Below are 13,707 nucleotides of genomic sequence, written 5' to 3'. Positions count from 1 at the left end.
TCTCCATGCTGTAGTTACTCGGTTTCCTTGCCTTGTGTCCTCTTCGTGCATCTCACCATGGCTCTAATTATTTCTTCTTTTTCGTCTAACCCATGCAGAGATTTTGTCCCAAAAAAGTTCACATGCAAATGTCAATGTTCAATGTTAAATCTCCTTCAATCGTGGCTAAGTTGACAAGGCATGATATCGTGCCAGAACATATACCGGGCCTGCATCCTCTGTTTGGAGTGGTGGAAAAGATTAATAATCCATGTCTGACTTATCTAAAATGTAAATCTTCTAGGCATTAATTATGATTCGGGCAAGGCTAACTAGGGACGAATCAAGCAATGCAACATTATTTTTTAATAATCCTGGAACAAGTGGTTGATACTTGACAGAAGAACTGCAGTGATTACCTCCTCTCATGTTGACATGTTAGGACTAAACTTTGTTTATGTTTCTCATAATACGATCCCTCTGTATAACAAGGTGAGCAGCATATTTCGAAGTATGTTAATAAAACGATGAAGTAGTCTTTGTATCGAAATTAAAAACACAATTTGTTTACAGGTGGGCTAAAAGAAACGGTAACAAAAGAACAGAATGGGATGGAATGAGATGGAATTATGAGACGACCAGTAGAACACCGAAATTTTGTGCTGTCCTCTTACCCTTTCTTTACACCTTTCAGGTAGTCTGCCCTTATTCCCCACAAATGCTCTACAACTACTTTCATGTCTGGTCGTTCAGATCGGATGGGTGCTGCACACTGGATTGCTAATGTAAACATGCTGTACAGTACCTCCGTGTCCACCTTTTCTTCCATAAGCGGATCCACCATGTCCACTACATTTCCTTCGTTGTACTTCTTAAAGACCTGCACAAATTACCATATGATATGAATGACTTAGTGCTTGGAGGCGAGCTCGCACATATTATACAGAAGGGACAAAAGAACAGTGGCAACTGAAATTGAAGCATGACTTTCTCTGTGCCATAGTTAGCAGCATTTAGGTTTTGAGAAATTCAATTAGCTAGTCACACTGAAAAGAAAAACAAGAATGCTCCGTCATACTCTTCAAGGAAGAGATGACATACTGTTTTGAAAATACACAAGTTTTCATGGAAATACTCTGTAGGTGGTTAGATACATCCACAGATGTAGAAAAGGGGTCAACACTCGGATACTCCCAGGCAGCAAATTCAGACTCTCAGTTCTGCAAGAATGCACCCTGGGAGTCCAACTGATCTTTTGCATTGGAATTGCTTGTTAACTGTCCAATATAATCACGCAGCACTTCCTAATGCAGGTTCAACATTCAATGTTAGCATAATATCCTTGTGAGAAATAAAACATAAACTACAATATAGAAGTCCCCAGTGATTAAAAAACAAAGAGTAGACAACCACATTATTTTAGTTAGCGTTCTCAAATGGTGATGATCAGCACAAGGAAAGAGAAACATTAGAGATTTGACATGCATAGAATGGTCCAGCGTAACTCTCAATGAGAACCATTGCAATTTGACTCAGTCATCATGAAGGCTGACTTCTCACTGTTAGTTGCTTTTGAAGCACGTGCCTGAGATTGGACCGGAACTAAAATTGGCTTCTAGCCACACAAAATGTTGGCCATCTCATTTACAGTGGTCAAGGTCATTATCATCATCATCATCAGCTCATTTGCCAAGGACTCTCTTCTATGAGGAACGTTTGTCATCCAGAGTGTGGTAATTGCACATGTTTTGACGTCACAATAGGTGCACTAGTAACCACAAAATACACATTATCAATTTAAGATAAGGAAAGCTTACCCATCTCAGTGTCACCCGCTCATCAGCAGGTTTCCTCGGCTCCACAGGGCGGCGTCCTGTCAGGATTTCTAGAAGTAAAATCCCAAATGAGTACACATCACTCTTGGGGGTAAGTTGATAGGTCCTCATATATTCTGGGTCTAGGTAACCCACTGTCCCTTTCACTTTGGTTGAGATATGAGTTTGATCAGAGTCTACTGGACCCATCCTTGCGAATCCAAAGTCTGCTACTTTAGCTCTCATACTCTCTGTCAACAGAATGTTGGATGACTTCACATCTCGATGGATAATTTGCTTCTCTGTTGTGAGATGCGCAACACAAAAGCAATTAAATAGTTGAAAATTATACAATGCAGAGTACAGGCAGTTAAATAGCTTTCAAAAAAAAAGGTACGGATAGCCATGAGATAGATCTATGGGAATATCTGGAAAGGGGGAAGCAGAACATTATTCCAATTTAACAAGGGTTTCAATCAGGGTTATTAAACAGAATCCAATAAGTAAACCCACAAGAAATCTTCAGTTCTGAAAGAGCTCTCTATGTATAACTTGTTAAATCAAATTAATTATCCCCAAGATAACAGAGCCACCTGTGCATGTACAAAAATTTCAACCATGTACATTTGTATGTTTTAAGCACTCTTCTTTGCTTTCCTGGAAAGCCATTATTCAAGTTGAATTGACATTTCAATACATGAAATTTCTTAGAAATAAAATAACCAACCTGCATATAGATGGAGATAAGTTAGTCCATGAGCAACATCAATAGATATTTCAAGCCGCTGGTTGAAATCCAGGATTTTGCCACGCTGGACTGCAAGGAATTTCAGAACTATTAGCATAAAGGTTGTTGTAGAGTGAACTTTACCCCTCCTGTAATTGCATATGCTTACCATCCAAATGTTCTCTGAGAGTACCATTGGGCACATACTCTGTAATAATAAGCCGTTCATTTCCTTTATCAACATAACCAAGCAACTTCACCAGATTCCGATGATCAATTTTGGCCAGAAGTTCAACTTCACTGCTGAATTCAGTTCGCAAGTTCGCAAAGTGTTCCTACATAATGTTTTCATAATAACCAACAGTAGGCTAATCAGAAAAAATGGCAATCATCATGAAGGGTATTACTGCTCACCTTCTTTGCTCGTTTTATGGCAACCACCTGACCATCATCTAGTTCGGCCTTGTATACAGTTCCAAAGCCTCCTTCTCCTATCTGAAGTGATGGCGAAAAATTACGTGTAGCTCTAGCAACCTGATTTAAATTGAGATGAACTGATCCTAATCTACTGAGTTTTGGAGACTGGGAGAATCTAGAGGGACTAGGGGGCACCCGATGTGGACTAGGCGGCGCTTTGTCAGAAGCAGAATTCACATTGAAAGGGGAAATTGAATCCGCTGCCAGACCACAATTGAGTGAATAGTCAATTATATCATCCATTAATAGCGAGGAAATTGTATAAGATTAAATACAATGTCACAAAAATAGCAAAATATACGTGAGAGCTGATTCATTGGCTTCCTATTGAACTCCCTAATCATAGAACTGTATATAAATGGTGAACTCCCAACTTACAACTTAATAGTATCCATGAACTTCAAATATTTGAGATGTAGATTGGATCATTTTAGACTCACTTGACTTTGGATCCTTTTCAAGAACAGTGTGTGTGGTTGCTTTCTTTGTCTTATATAGACAGGGGCAGAGAAAAGTACAACACATCACAAGAACTCCTGCTGCTCCTATCCCAGCTTTATACGGGGGTGAAAGAGTTTTCTCTTTTGAAGTATCCTGACTAAGATCATGACTCGTGGATTCTTCTCTTACCTCCTTTTGCAAAAGACTTCTTTCAGGCTTGAGAGGAGAGTCAGCTGCCAAAACAACAGTACATGAGGAACTTATGTTGACTGTTGACAATTGAATATTGGCTCATTTCATTGAGGTATAAGCTTACAACATTAATATGCTTTACTTCTTAACTTGAAACCAAAACATGAATCTTAGTACAAGTGCATACCTAATGAAAGATCCAGGTCCAATCCACTGCAGCTACTCCCAAGGTAGTTCTCAAAGGTACAATCATTTACGTCGAACGAATGGAGGGCCTTGCAAAATGATTCTTTTTCTTTGAGCTCCCCGTTAATGTAGAACAATTCATGACCGTGACAAATTGAATAGGCTATATGATCAGAACCACAAACCTTTGACTGTATCACAAACCCCGAGGCCAGTATAATCCGAAATTGAATCAATAAGAATATGATTAATGCAGCCGTGGCCATCCTCAATAAATAAAATTGTGATTTATTTCAATCTTTGGGAATTTAAAGACGATGGAAACATTGCAGGATATAGACAAAACTAAGCTAAATGGACAGAATATACAAAACTGCAACCCCGGAAATCTTAAGAAATTCAAACAATGCAGCTCATACTTTCATGCCCAGCGCATCCAACTCTGTAGCAAATACACAGAAACAAACGGAGCTGGAAGTTCAAAACCCACTGATCTTCGAATTCGTAAGTTCCAGGTACCACAACGTTTTACAATCACCATGAAACTCGGCTGAATTGCTCAAAACCCACTCCACCAATCAACAGAAGACGGCAGTCCAGATAAAAAAGTAACTGAAACTTAAAACCCCATAAATACTTCCAGTTCAAGAATTGAAGCTGCTTAAACAGGCAAGTTCAACTTCTCACAATTACCACAAAAACCAAAAATTGTCTTCAGACCAAGTTCACCAAATTGATAAAACACTGATGATGACTTTCTAACTCCTCAAAATTTGTTCTAAACAACAGATAAATTCAATCCCTGGCAACAGCCACAGAATCCAACCAAAGTCCTTCACAAACTGATCATCAAACCAACATAATATTCAAAATTCAAACCCCAGTTGCGACAACAGTTACTGATCAAAACCCCAACCTTCCAAAAATAGCAAAAAACTCAAAGTGGAACCAAATTCTCTTCCACCCACCTCACCAAATCATGAACTGAATCAACCCCAGATAAACAGAATAATACCAATAAAAAAACCTCACAATCCAACACTAAAAAACAACATACAACCACATCAAAGAGCAGAAACAACCATATAAATATCACAACTTACATACAGATAGATAACAATGGCTAAACCAAACCTGAGGACAAAAAGGCGGCTAACGAGAGAGATGTTTCTGTTGGTTGGGAGGAGCAATAAAAACCAAAGTGAACTTTAAATAAACAAGCAAAAGACTGTCCGACCGGCCCAAGCCATGTGTTTTTGTTTTGAACAAGGAAAAAAAATTAAAAGCAAAAAGACGGCCATGGTTGGGTAATTATGTAAATCATTGCCATGAATTTTATTTTTTTTCCTTGTCATTGCATAAGACCAAGGTGTTGGTGGCGGACATTATTGACCGTTTGAAAATTCTCGTCATTTGCTTTGATTCCTCCTAACAACGGGTCCAACCTTCGGGTTCGATCCTCGTCAAATCACTTTCGAAACTTCTTTCTTTCTTTTTTGTGACATTGGAAATAGCAAATACTAAACAGCACAAAGCGCCATTTACGGGTGAAGTTGTACTGTATTTTAAAAAAAAAATTTAAAAAAAAATTAATATTTTTTAATTATTTTAATGTGGTGATATTAAAAATAAAAATTATTATTTTAATATATTTTAAATAAAAATTATTTTTTAAAAAACTTTGCTCTATAATAAAAACACAACACGACCAAAGTCAAGAAAATGAGTTATCGTGAAAATCAAAATCAACGTAAAACTCAAGTTCTATGTTCTTGTCTCTGGACCCTAATGTCTTTAAGGATATGTTTGGCAATCACGTCAATTCTAGAAGTTTCAGATTTTTTTTTTCTCTTCAAAATTGCTGTAGTTTTCTAGACTTATCTTATTTTTGTAGAATTACTCCAAGTTTCTAGAAGTTGACACAACAACATTCTATGTTCTCCTTTTTAAAATTCTTTTCAAATTAATTTGAAGGTTTAAGAGAGGAAAATGCATTAATTATAATTTAATTTATTGAGCTTCACGGTGCTTATAATACATATGGTTATAAAATACCATAAAAAGGATACACGTATGCTTCCAGACATTAAAAACAGAAAATTAACTCACAGATATAATCAATTATCCATGAAACAAATTTTAATGCCCAAAACAAACAATAAAAACAAAAACAGATATTTCAAGAATCTCCAACAAAAACACGGTTTTGATACACAAATTCATGGCAAGGAATGCAACTGCCATGTTGTGTTGAATCACTTGTGTTTATTCATAATTTAATAAATATTAGTTTATATGCACCACTAGAAAATAAATATAAAAAATTATACAGATAATAAAAAATTATATGATGTTATTATTGGACTCAAACCAATCATTTAAGTTAACTTTAAAATCTTATAATCTGACATTTTATCTTTTTAAAATTTAAAATTAAATAATATAAAAATTATTTTAATATAATTTAAAATAGCTTAACACACTCTGAACTAGATAATCAGCTTAATCACAACTAATTCAAGACCTAGATTGTGAGGATGAGTTAATTATTCAAGACCAATAAAAAAATATAATTTTATTTTAAAAAAATAAAATGATTTTGTTTTGTTTTTTATAAAAAATATCAAATGAAGTTTTAATTTGATTATAAATTAACTCATTAAGTCATTCGAATTTAATTATGCTAAATTATACTTGATTTTTTATGAACATGGCTTTCATCAAATCTTCTATCAATACAATTTTAAGTTAGTTTATGAGGTTAAATTAGATTTAATAACACCATAAATATTATGATAAACAAAACTATTCATAAGAAAAGAAAAAAAAAATACATGATTATTTATATGATATCTTTAGTACAAAAGAAGTGATGATCATCTTTAATCAATATTTTCTTACTTTATATTTCTCTTTTTAAATTTGATATTAATAGTAAATATTAAAATTATCAATCTTTTTTTAAATTTGATAGTAACAGTAAATATTAAAATTATCAAACCTAACTGGGTTATGATTTAATTTAAGATCTGAATTACAGTGCTGGTTAATTCGGCCAGTTCAAATAAAATTATTTTATTTTAAAAATTAAAATAATATTATTTTATTTTAAAAAATAAGTAAATTGATTGATCTATAAGATAACTTGATTTACGGGGCTGTCCATGGAAGCGTGGAAATGATTTCACGTGGGTTTGAATATGTTGCCAACCATTGATATTTTTGTATTTAATTGAAAGCTCTTAAAAACTTTGGGTGTGAAAGCGTCACTACACCGATACATGACTTGACATAGACGACAATTACCTTGACTCTTGGAAGATGCGGTGAGAAGAAGCACAGCGCAACAAAAACCTGCAAAATCTGAATGCCATGGTTTTTTTTTTTTTTTAAGAGATTCGCCCCTCCAAAACCTAGATGAATCTAAAAATAATTTAAAATTGAAATAATATTGTTTTATAAAAAAATACAAAAAAAATAAATTTTCATCTCGTGGGCACAGCTGGAGTGCTTCAGCTCTACCGTGTGTATTATCTTCTCATAAAAAAATTAAAAAAAAATCACGCATAGAATTTAGTGAAGTCTGGAGAACCTGTGATCACCGACCCTCCGATGAAATTTGTAGCGGTGAGTGCATAAAATTACTGAAAACACCTCTGTAGTCTAAGCTACATGTTTTCTTTTCTCGCAAGTTATGGTGATGTGGATGTAATTGTCATTACCATACAAATACAGATCAAGGGTCAATAAAAATACCCAATTAGTAAACGAGGGCTGGAAGCAGCACACAAGTTGCCCTAGAAAATTCTAAGAAAAGGTCAAGTCCCAAGCAAATCCTCACCAAACTAGACAATGTCATCAAAGTCAAACCAAGGTAACTAAAAGCATTGAGACACCTCAATTAATCAACAAAGAAATAAAAATTGGAAATTAACAAATACACTTTTTATCAATAAAACAATATAATAATCATTTATATATTTCTGATCTAATCATCTTGCATCATATCCCGTCATATCTAACATTTTCTTATTTATTTTCAATATCTATAACACCATCAACATTTATTAGCCTTATATTGCTCATAATAATTGGATATCCAACAATACAATATCAACTTCTATAATAAATTATCATTTTATTATATAAATTAATTAATTATATTATTCCTACACAAGATACTATAACATGCATAATATAAATTTAAAACTTCGGATTTATATAGTTTCAAAACATCATATGTCATTGCATTACCATAATTAATCATTAATATTAAATAATTAAATCTTTTTACACATTTAAATAAAATATCTATAAATTATGACCCTAAAAGATTGATTATGCAACTTTTTAATCCATAACTACCTAAGTCTAACATAAAAAGTAACAATTAGTGACCACTCTTAATAAACTTGGGGGTACCTATAAATAAAATTAATTTCATTTATTAAGTCTTGCGGATTAATAATTTATTTAGGTTTTAAGTAATATTTTAGTTTTTTATCAAACATTGTTAAAATCATCCTTTCATATCATTTAACAATTTATTATTATGTTGATCCATTTAATCTAAAACTAATTTCATAATACTCATAAATTAATTAATTAATTTGATATTTTTATATAGAGACCAACCATGTGTTATTCCCTTGTAAACACCAAATAATATGGTAAACTCATTATGATTATTAATCAATCATTCAAATCTATTATGGTTGTCAATAAATCCAATATTTCTAATTGGAAACTAATTGTTTGATATTCCTTTATAAATATTAATTAATCTGACAAACCTATTATAATTATCAATTAGTTTGACGTTCTTAATTGGAAACCAATTAATTTGATATTCTCATTGAAATATCAATCAATCATAAATACATAAAACTCTTTTCTCTCTAATTAAACTATCAAATATCACATTATACATTTTATAAACTAACAATTCAATATTACAAATATGAAGTTTATATAAAAAATTTTACAAAGGGTAACGAATACCCACTCCTGTGATATATCTTGAAGTGACATGTTTTTAACTAATTATTATTGTATAAAAAAAAATACTCCTTGATAATAGTAACATCAATTATAATTCTACTTATTCATCCATAACTAGATATATTTTTAACTTATATGATACAATTCTTATTATCATATAATTATTTAACATCTAACTCTTTTTTTGTTACAATATGAACCATGTCATTTTTAAAAAAAAAATATTTTTTTAAGTCATCATTAATATATCATAAATCACTGATTAAACAAAAATAAACTTAATTACAAGCTAATTCATAATTTTTTTAATTTTCACTCAATTTTTACAATTTTCTCATTCATATAATTTATAAATCATGATACTCTTTTAAATTCCAAAACCTTAATATTTCTTTACATAATATGTGAAATCTCTAATTCTTTCTCATTTTCGTTTACATTTACATTTACATTGGCCGACACGAACATCATCCTTACCTTGGGTTTTTTTTCTCTTTCATATTCATTATTTAGATAATTCAATCTCATTTTATATTGTTTTAGTTACATTTAAATGAACATGAATTCTATTTTATCTTACTTTAATCTAATCGCAAACATAACCTAAATTCACTTTAATTCATCAATTTTTTAAAGGCATTAAATTCATAAAACATCAAAAATTTATATACATCACATAAAAATAGAATCATTATTTATATAATCAATTATCACATTACAATATAATTTACAAAAATAACACAAATGCATTAAATCTCCCTTTTTGTCTCCCAATAGTTGGCTCCTAGAGCTTCACAACTCTTCAATTTATGTTTTATTATTTCAACATCATTTTACTTCTATTATACCCAACAATATATAATAGTATTAAGAGCCAAATTTCAAAGAACTCAAATTTCTATTATGAACCCTAATCCAATTTTATATTTTTTTAAGTTTGCTTCAATTATAAACACCTTATTTTGTGAAAATTTAAATTTTAAAATGCAAACAGTTGAGATTTCTAGCACTCTCCCTCTTTCTTCTTCGAACTCTTATTATTCTCTCTTTAAAACCCTTATTTTCTTTTTTTAAATCCCCCTTTCAAATCCCTAGTTTAAATATTTACTCTTTTTTGTAATTTTCTTTGTACCCTCCCCATGCTTGATTTTATGGGATTTGTTTTTAAGGAAGAAGCAAAGAAAAAGGAACATGGGAGGAAACTATGGTTTCCTTTTGTCGTCGGGAGGGGTTAATTTTCCTTTTCTTTTATTTCTTTCATGTCCTTTTTTCTTATCTTTTAATTTATCTCAGTTAATTCCTGTGGTTCTGATATAACTCGGCACTAAATTTAACTAAAATTTTCAATATTTTTATTTCATCCTCTTAAACTCTTATTTCCCAATTTATTTTATTTATTTTTTATTTTATTTTGTTATACTAAAATTTCTATCAGTCATAATTGTTACTTAAATTTATACTGAAGTACCCTTTCTCTCTTCGGTTTTTATGCATCTACATTTGAATATATTATAATCATCGTATACCTTATTGGCTTATTTAATTTTAATTTTTTTCATTCTTCATTTATTTCTTCTTTGTTTTGTTAAATTCTATCCCAGAGCTGACATGTTATGCTTACTGCCATCATCAAATTTAATATTTTCTTATAAGCAACCCTAGGAATGGAAATTGAAAATACAAAACAAACTAGTCGGTCTTCTCTCTCAATGTATCTCTTATTTTTACTATTGTACAAGCAAAATAGAAAGCAAAAAAAAATTAAATTAATAATATCCTACAAAGAATAAAGGTTGATTCTTTACAGCTTGAATGAGTTAGCCGAGGCTAGGCATTTAGTATTAGTCTCTTTGCTTCTAACTATACTCTTGCATATGAATATCAAGTTGAAGAGAAAAATGGATAATGTAGCTCTATTTGGGAGCTCAAAAAATAAAAAAGAAAAGAAAAGAACAAAGCAAGAATTAAGAAATTAAGCTTAGTTAAATCAAAGGAAATAAAATGAAAGATCCACCATACCTTCGACCATCTTCAACCAGTTAAATCAAAGCTCTAAAATAGTGAAAGTTAGAAAAATAGTTGAATTAACAGATTAAGAACTTTAATTTCAAATTATGGTTTAGTAAACAAATAGAATTCATGAGAGTTTAGCCAAACAAACAAAATCTAATTACATGAGTAGCCAATTATGAATTTGGTGATTCCAGTTATAAGGGCAAAATGGGTAAAAGAATCATATCACGAGCTAAATGGCAAACATGTAATATTTTTAATATTTTTTGGATAGCAACTAATTAATGGTATTAAATAAAATTAAAACTTAAGATGTAAATTGAAATTAATTACATAAATAATAGGATGCATAAGTGTAAAAATATGAGAAAATGAGAGGTGTAAAACCATAATAGTTGCAGCACCGATTTCACCCCCTAAATCCCCCCATCCCTAGCCGCGTCCCTCGAGCTCAGGCCCTTCCCATCCCCTTTCCCACGGTAGGTTAGTTGAATAAATCAAGCCATAATAACAGCAAGCTCGAGCTCCAGCTCGACTCCCAAAGCCCTCTATCGTCAACCTCGTCGACCAAGCTCTAGCTCACCAGTCCCATGGCAAATCAAATTATGAAAGATGAAGATAAAAAAAAAAACAAAGAACTAAAACAACATTGTCTCATGAAGTGGGAGGAGCCTAACAAGTGAGCAAAACGGTGTGCATTGACATTTTTAAAAAAAATGACACCAATTTACATCAAGAGGCAATAAACGATATCGTTCTACAAGTAATCATCGCCACCTATTCATTTAAACATTTAAATAAAAGCCTTCCTTAGGTATTGACTATATCATAAGTCTATTATAAAAAAAAATTGCACGGCTGTGAATATGTTTTCTAATAAAATAAAAATTAATTATAAATTTAAAATATGATATATTTTTTTTAAATATTGACACCATAATATATTATTTTTTTAATATTTAGACAACGACTTATTGAATTGATCATGGTTATATTATTAAGACTGGGATTCGGGTTATCAGATCATGATAATTTTATATAAAAAATTATAAAGGTCAATTTCTAATTAACTCAATATTAAAAAATTAAATTTTAAAAAAATTAAATTAAAAAAGGACAAGAAAAACTATTTAAGTCAACCCAAGTTAACTTGTTAAAACTCCCAACCCAGATTTTGATATTAAGATAACCTCATAGAAAACAAATAAAAAAATACAAAACTTAATTTTTAATCAATCAAATGTTAAATGATAAAATTAAAAAATAATCAATTAGAAAAAAGTGATCCAAGAGTTTACTTGAGTTAACTTATTAATTAAACTTGTGACCTGAGTCATGAAATTTAAATAAATTTATAAAAAATAAAAAATATATATATGATTTTATTTCCAACCGATCTAATTTTAAAAATTAAATTTGAGAAAAACATAAATTCATGATATTGGTATATATAACTTAAAATAAAAAAAAATATTGCTAGGTATAATTTATGATAAAGAAAAAAAAATATGGCTAAGTATGATAAAATTGACTTTAAAAAAATGAATTGTTGAAGAGTAAAATTACAACACACACAAAATGCAATTGGTAATGTTTTGTGATGTAAGAACAGTAATTTAGCCATCCTTTTTTTATAAATAGTTAATTAATTTGGTTCCAAAGAACAACATTTTGTTCATGAACACAAAGTTTTGACCCATAATAATCCTTTTCTTGACCGAGAGCAAGTCAAACATAGCACAATAGAATTTGCTATACTTTTGCATGCGTCAAGTTCATGAACGCACGGAATCGTTACTCTGCTATATATATATATATATATATTCTCCGCCTATTAAAATATTTTTAAATGAGCTTGTATATTAATTGAGATTAAATGATACATTTACTAATAACAATTAAATCATCTAGTGATGTACCTTCAGGAAAAACAACAAGGGAACCCGATAGATTGGGTGTTCATGTGTGAGCCTAATAACGGTTCCACGTGGTTTTGAATAAGCCACCGATTACTATTCAATGTGCTTAATTGTTATTAACAAATAATCTATATACCTTCTGGCCAAAAACACCCTGCAATGTGCATTGTTTGCTCTGTCGTATTTTATTATACATTCAATATTCAATTACTTTTTTAATTTAATATTCAAACTTCTTTTTTTACATAATTGCATTCTTTGTTAGTCAAATTAAAAGACAAATTAATCAACTTTGTTGGCTAATAATGAAATTAAAAGATAAGGAGACCAATGATAAAATTAAAAGACAAGGAATCAAGGTAGAAAAGATGCTACAACTGAATGATAGTTTCAAAATTCATATAAAAAAATTAATTTACTCTTCATATTTTATAAATTATACATATTCAGTATTTTAATGTTTTTTTAATTTAAATTTGATAAAAATAATTATTTTTATTATTTTTTAGTTCTTAATTTAAAAGGAAAAGGAAAGATCACAAGATGCCACCCGTAAAGAGAAAAAAATAATATTAACACTAATTTCAATCACTAAATAGTTGTTATAGTGTCAAATGGTACTATTTGATGATGGAGTTTCACTTAGATGTTTTTTTATCTTGAAATTGCCTAAAAAATCTAAGATCAAAAATATTTTTGATTTCGAGTTGATTTTGATTTTTATGTTTTTGTTTTGGTTTCTTAAGACTATTTTATGAGTTTCTTAAAGTGTTTAGGCTTTTATCTAGATGTTTTGAATAAAAAATAGGTTTAGAGTAAAAAAAATATAACTTGTTTTTCTAGGTGTCATGATAGCCGGAATCCAGGAAATATTGCACGACATGTAATTTGTATTTTTTAAAAAATAATAGAATAGATGACATGTCATGTACCCTACTTTTAAAAAAAAATTATAGCC

General features: G+C 30.5%; 1 protein-coding gene across 3 annotated transcripts; it reads right to left on the bottom strand.

The window, feature by feature from the left end:
* Positions 1 to 373: 373 nt before the first annotated feature.
* On the bottom strand, positions 374 to 5,227 carry LOC105122658 (calmodulin-binding receptor-like cytoplasmic kinase 3). Of its 3 annotated transcripts, XM_011021906.1 has the most exons (8): positions 4,951 to 5,225; positions 3,818 to 4,800; positions 3,438 to 3,671; positions 2,935 to 3,197; positions 2,690 to 2,855; positions 2,521 to 2,610; positions 1,797 to 2,095; positions 374 to 859 (listed from the first exon to the last, which is right to left on the bottom strand). In XM_011021906.1, the coding sequence occupies exons 2-8, from the start codon at positions 4,080 to 4,082 to the stop codon at positions 650 to 652; spliced, it is 1,527 nt and encodes a 508-aa protein (XP_011020208.1). In that variant the 5' UTR covers positions 4,083 to 4,800; positions 4,951 to 5,225; the 3' UTR covers positions 374 to 649. The 3 variants fall into 3 exon arrangements, with proteins under 3 accessions (XP_011020208.1, XP_011020209.1, XP_011020207.1); XM_011021907.1 differs by having other exon boundaries at positions 2,521 to 2,607; positions 3,818 to 5,227; XM_011021905.1 differs by having other exon boundaries at positions 3,818 to 5,225.
* Positions 5,228 to 13,707: the final 8,480 nt, after the last annotated feature.

This window comes from Populus euphratica, unplaced genomic scaffold, assembly GCF_000495115.2.
Source record: "Populus euphratica unplaced genomic scaffold, PopEup_1.0 scaffold20.1, whole genome shotgun sequence".
Classification (NCBI taxonomy): Eukaryota; Viridiplantae; Streptophyta; class Magnoliopsida; order Malpighiales; family Salicaceae; genus Populus; species Populus euphratica.
The sequence above is the reverse complement of the archived record's forward strand: the minus strand, read 5'-3'. Positions and strand labels throughout refer to the sequence as shown.

Excerpts from the sequence above, each read along its gene's own strand:
- LOC105122658 (XM_011021905.1), bottom strand. The coding sequence starts at position 4,082 with ATGGCCACGGCTGCATTAATCATATTCTTATTGATTCAATTTCGGATT. Across the intron at positions 3,672-3,817 it reads GGACCTGGATCTTTCATTAG|CTGACTCTCCTCTCAAGCCT; the intron begins GTATGCACTTGT and ends TTGTTTTGGCAG. Across the intron at positions 2,611-2,689 it reads TCTCAGAGAACATTTGGATG|TCCAGCGTGGCAAAATCCTG; the intron begins GTAAGCATATGC and ends AATTCCTTGCAG.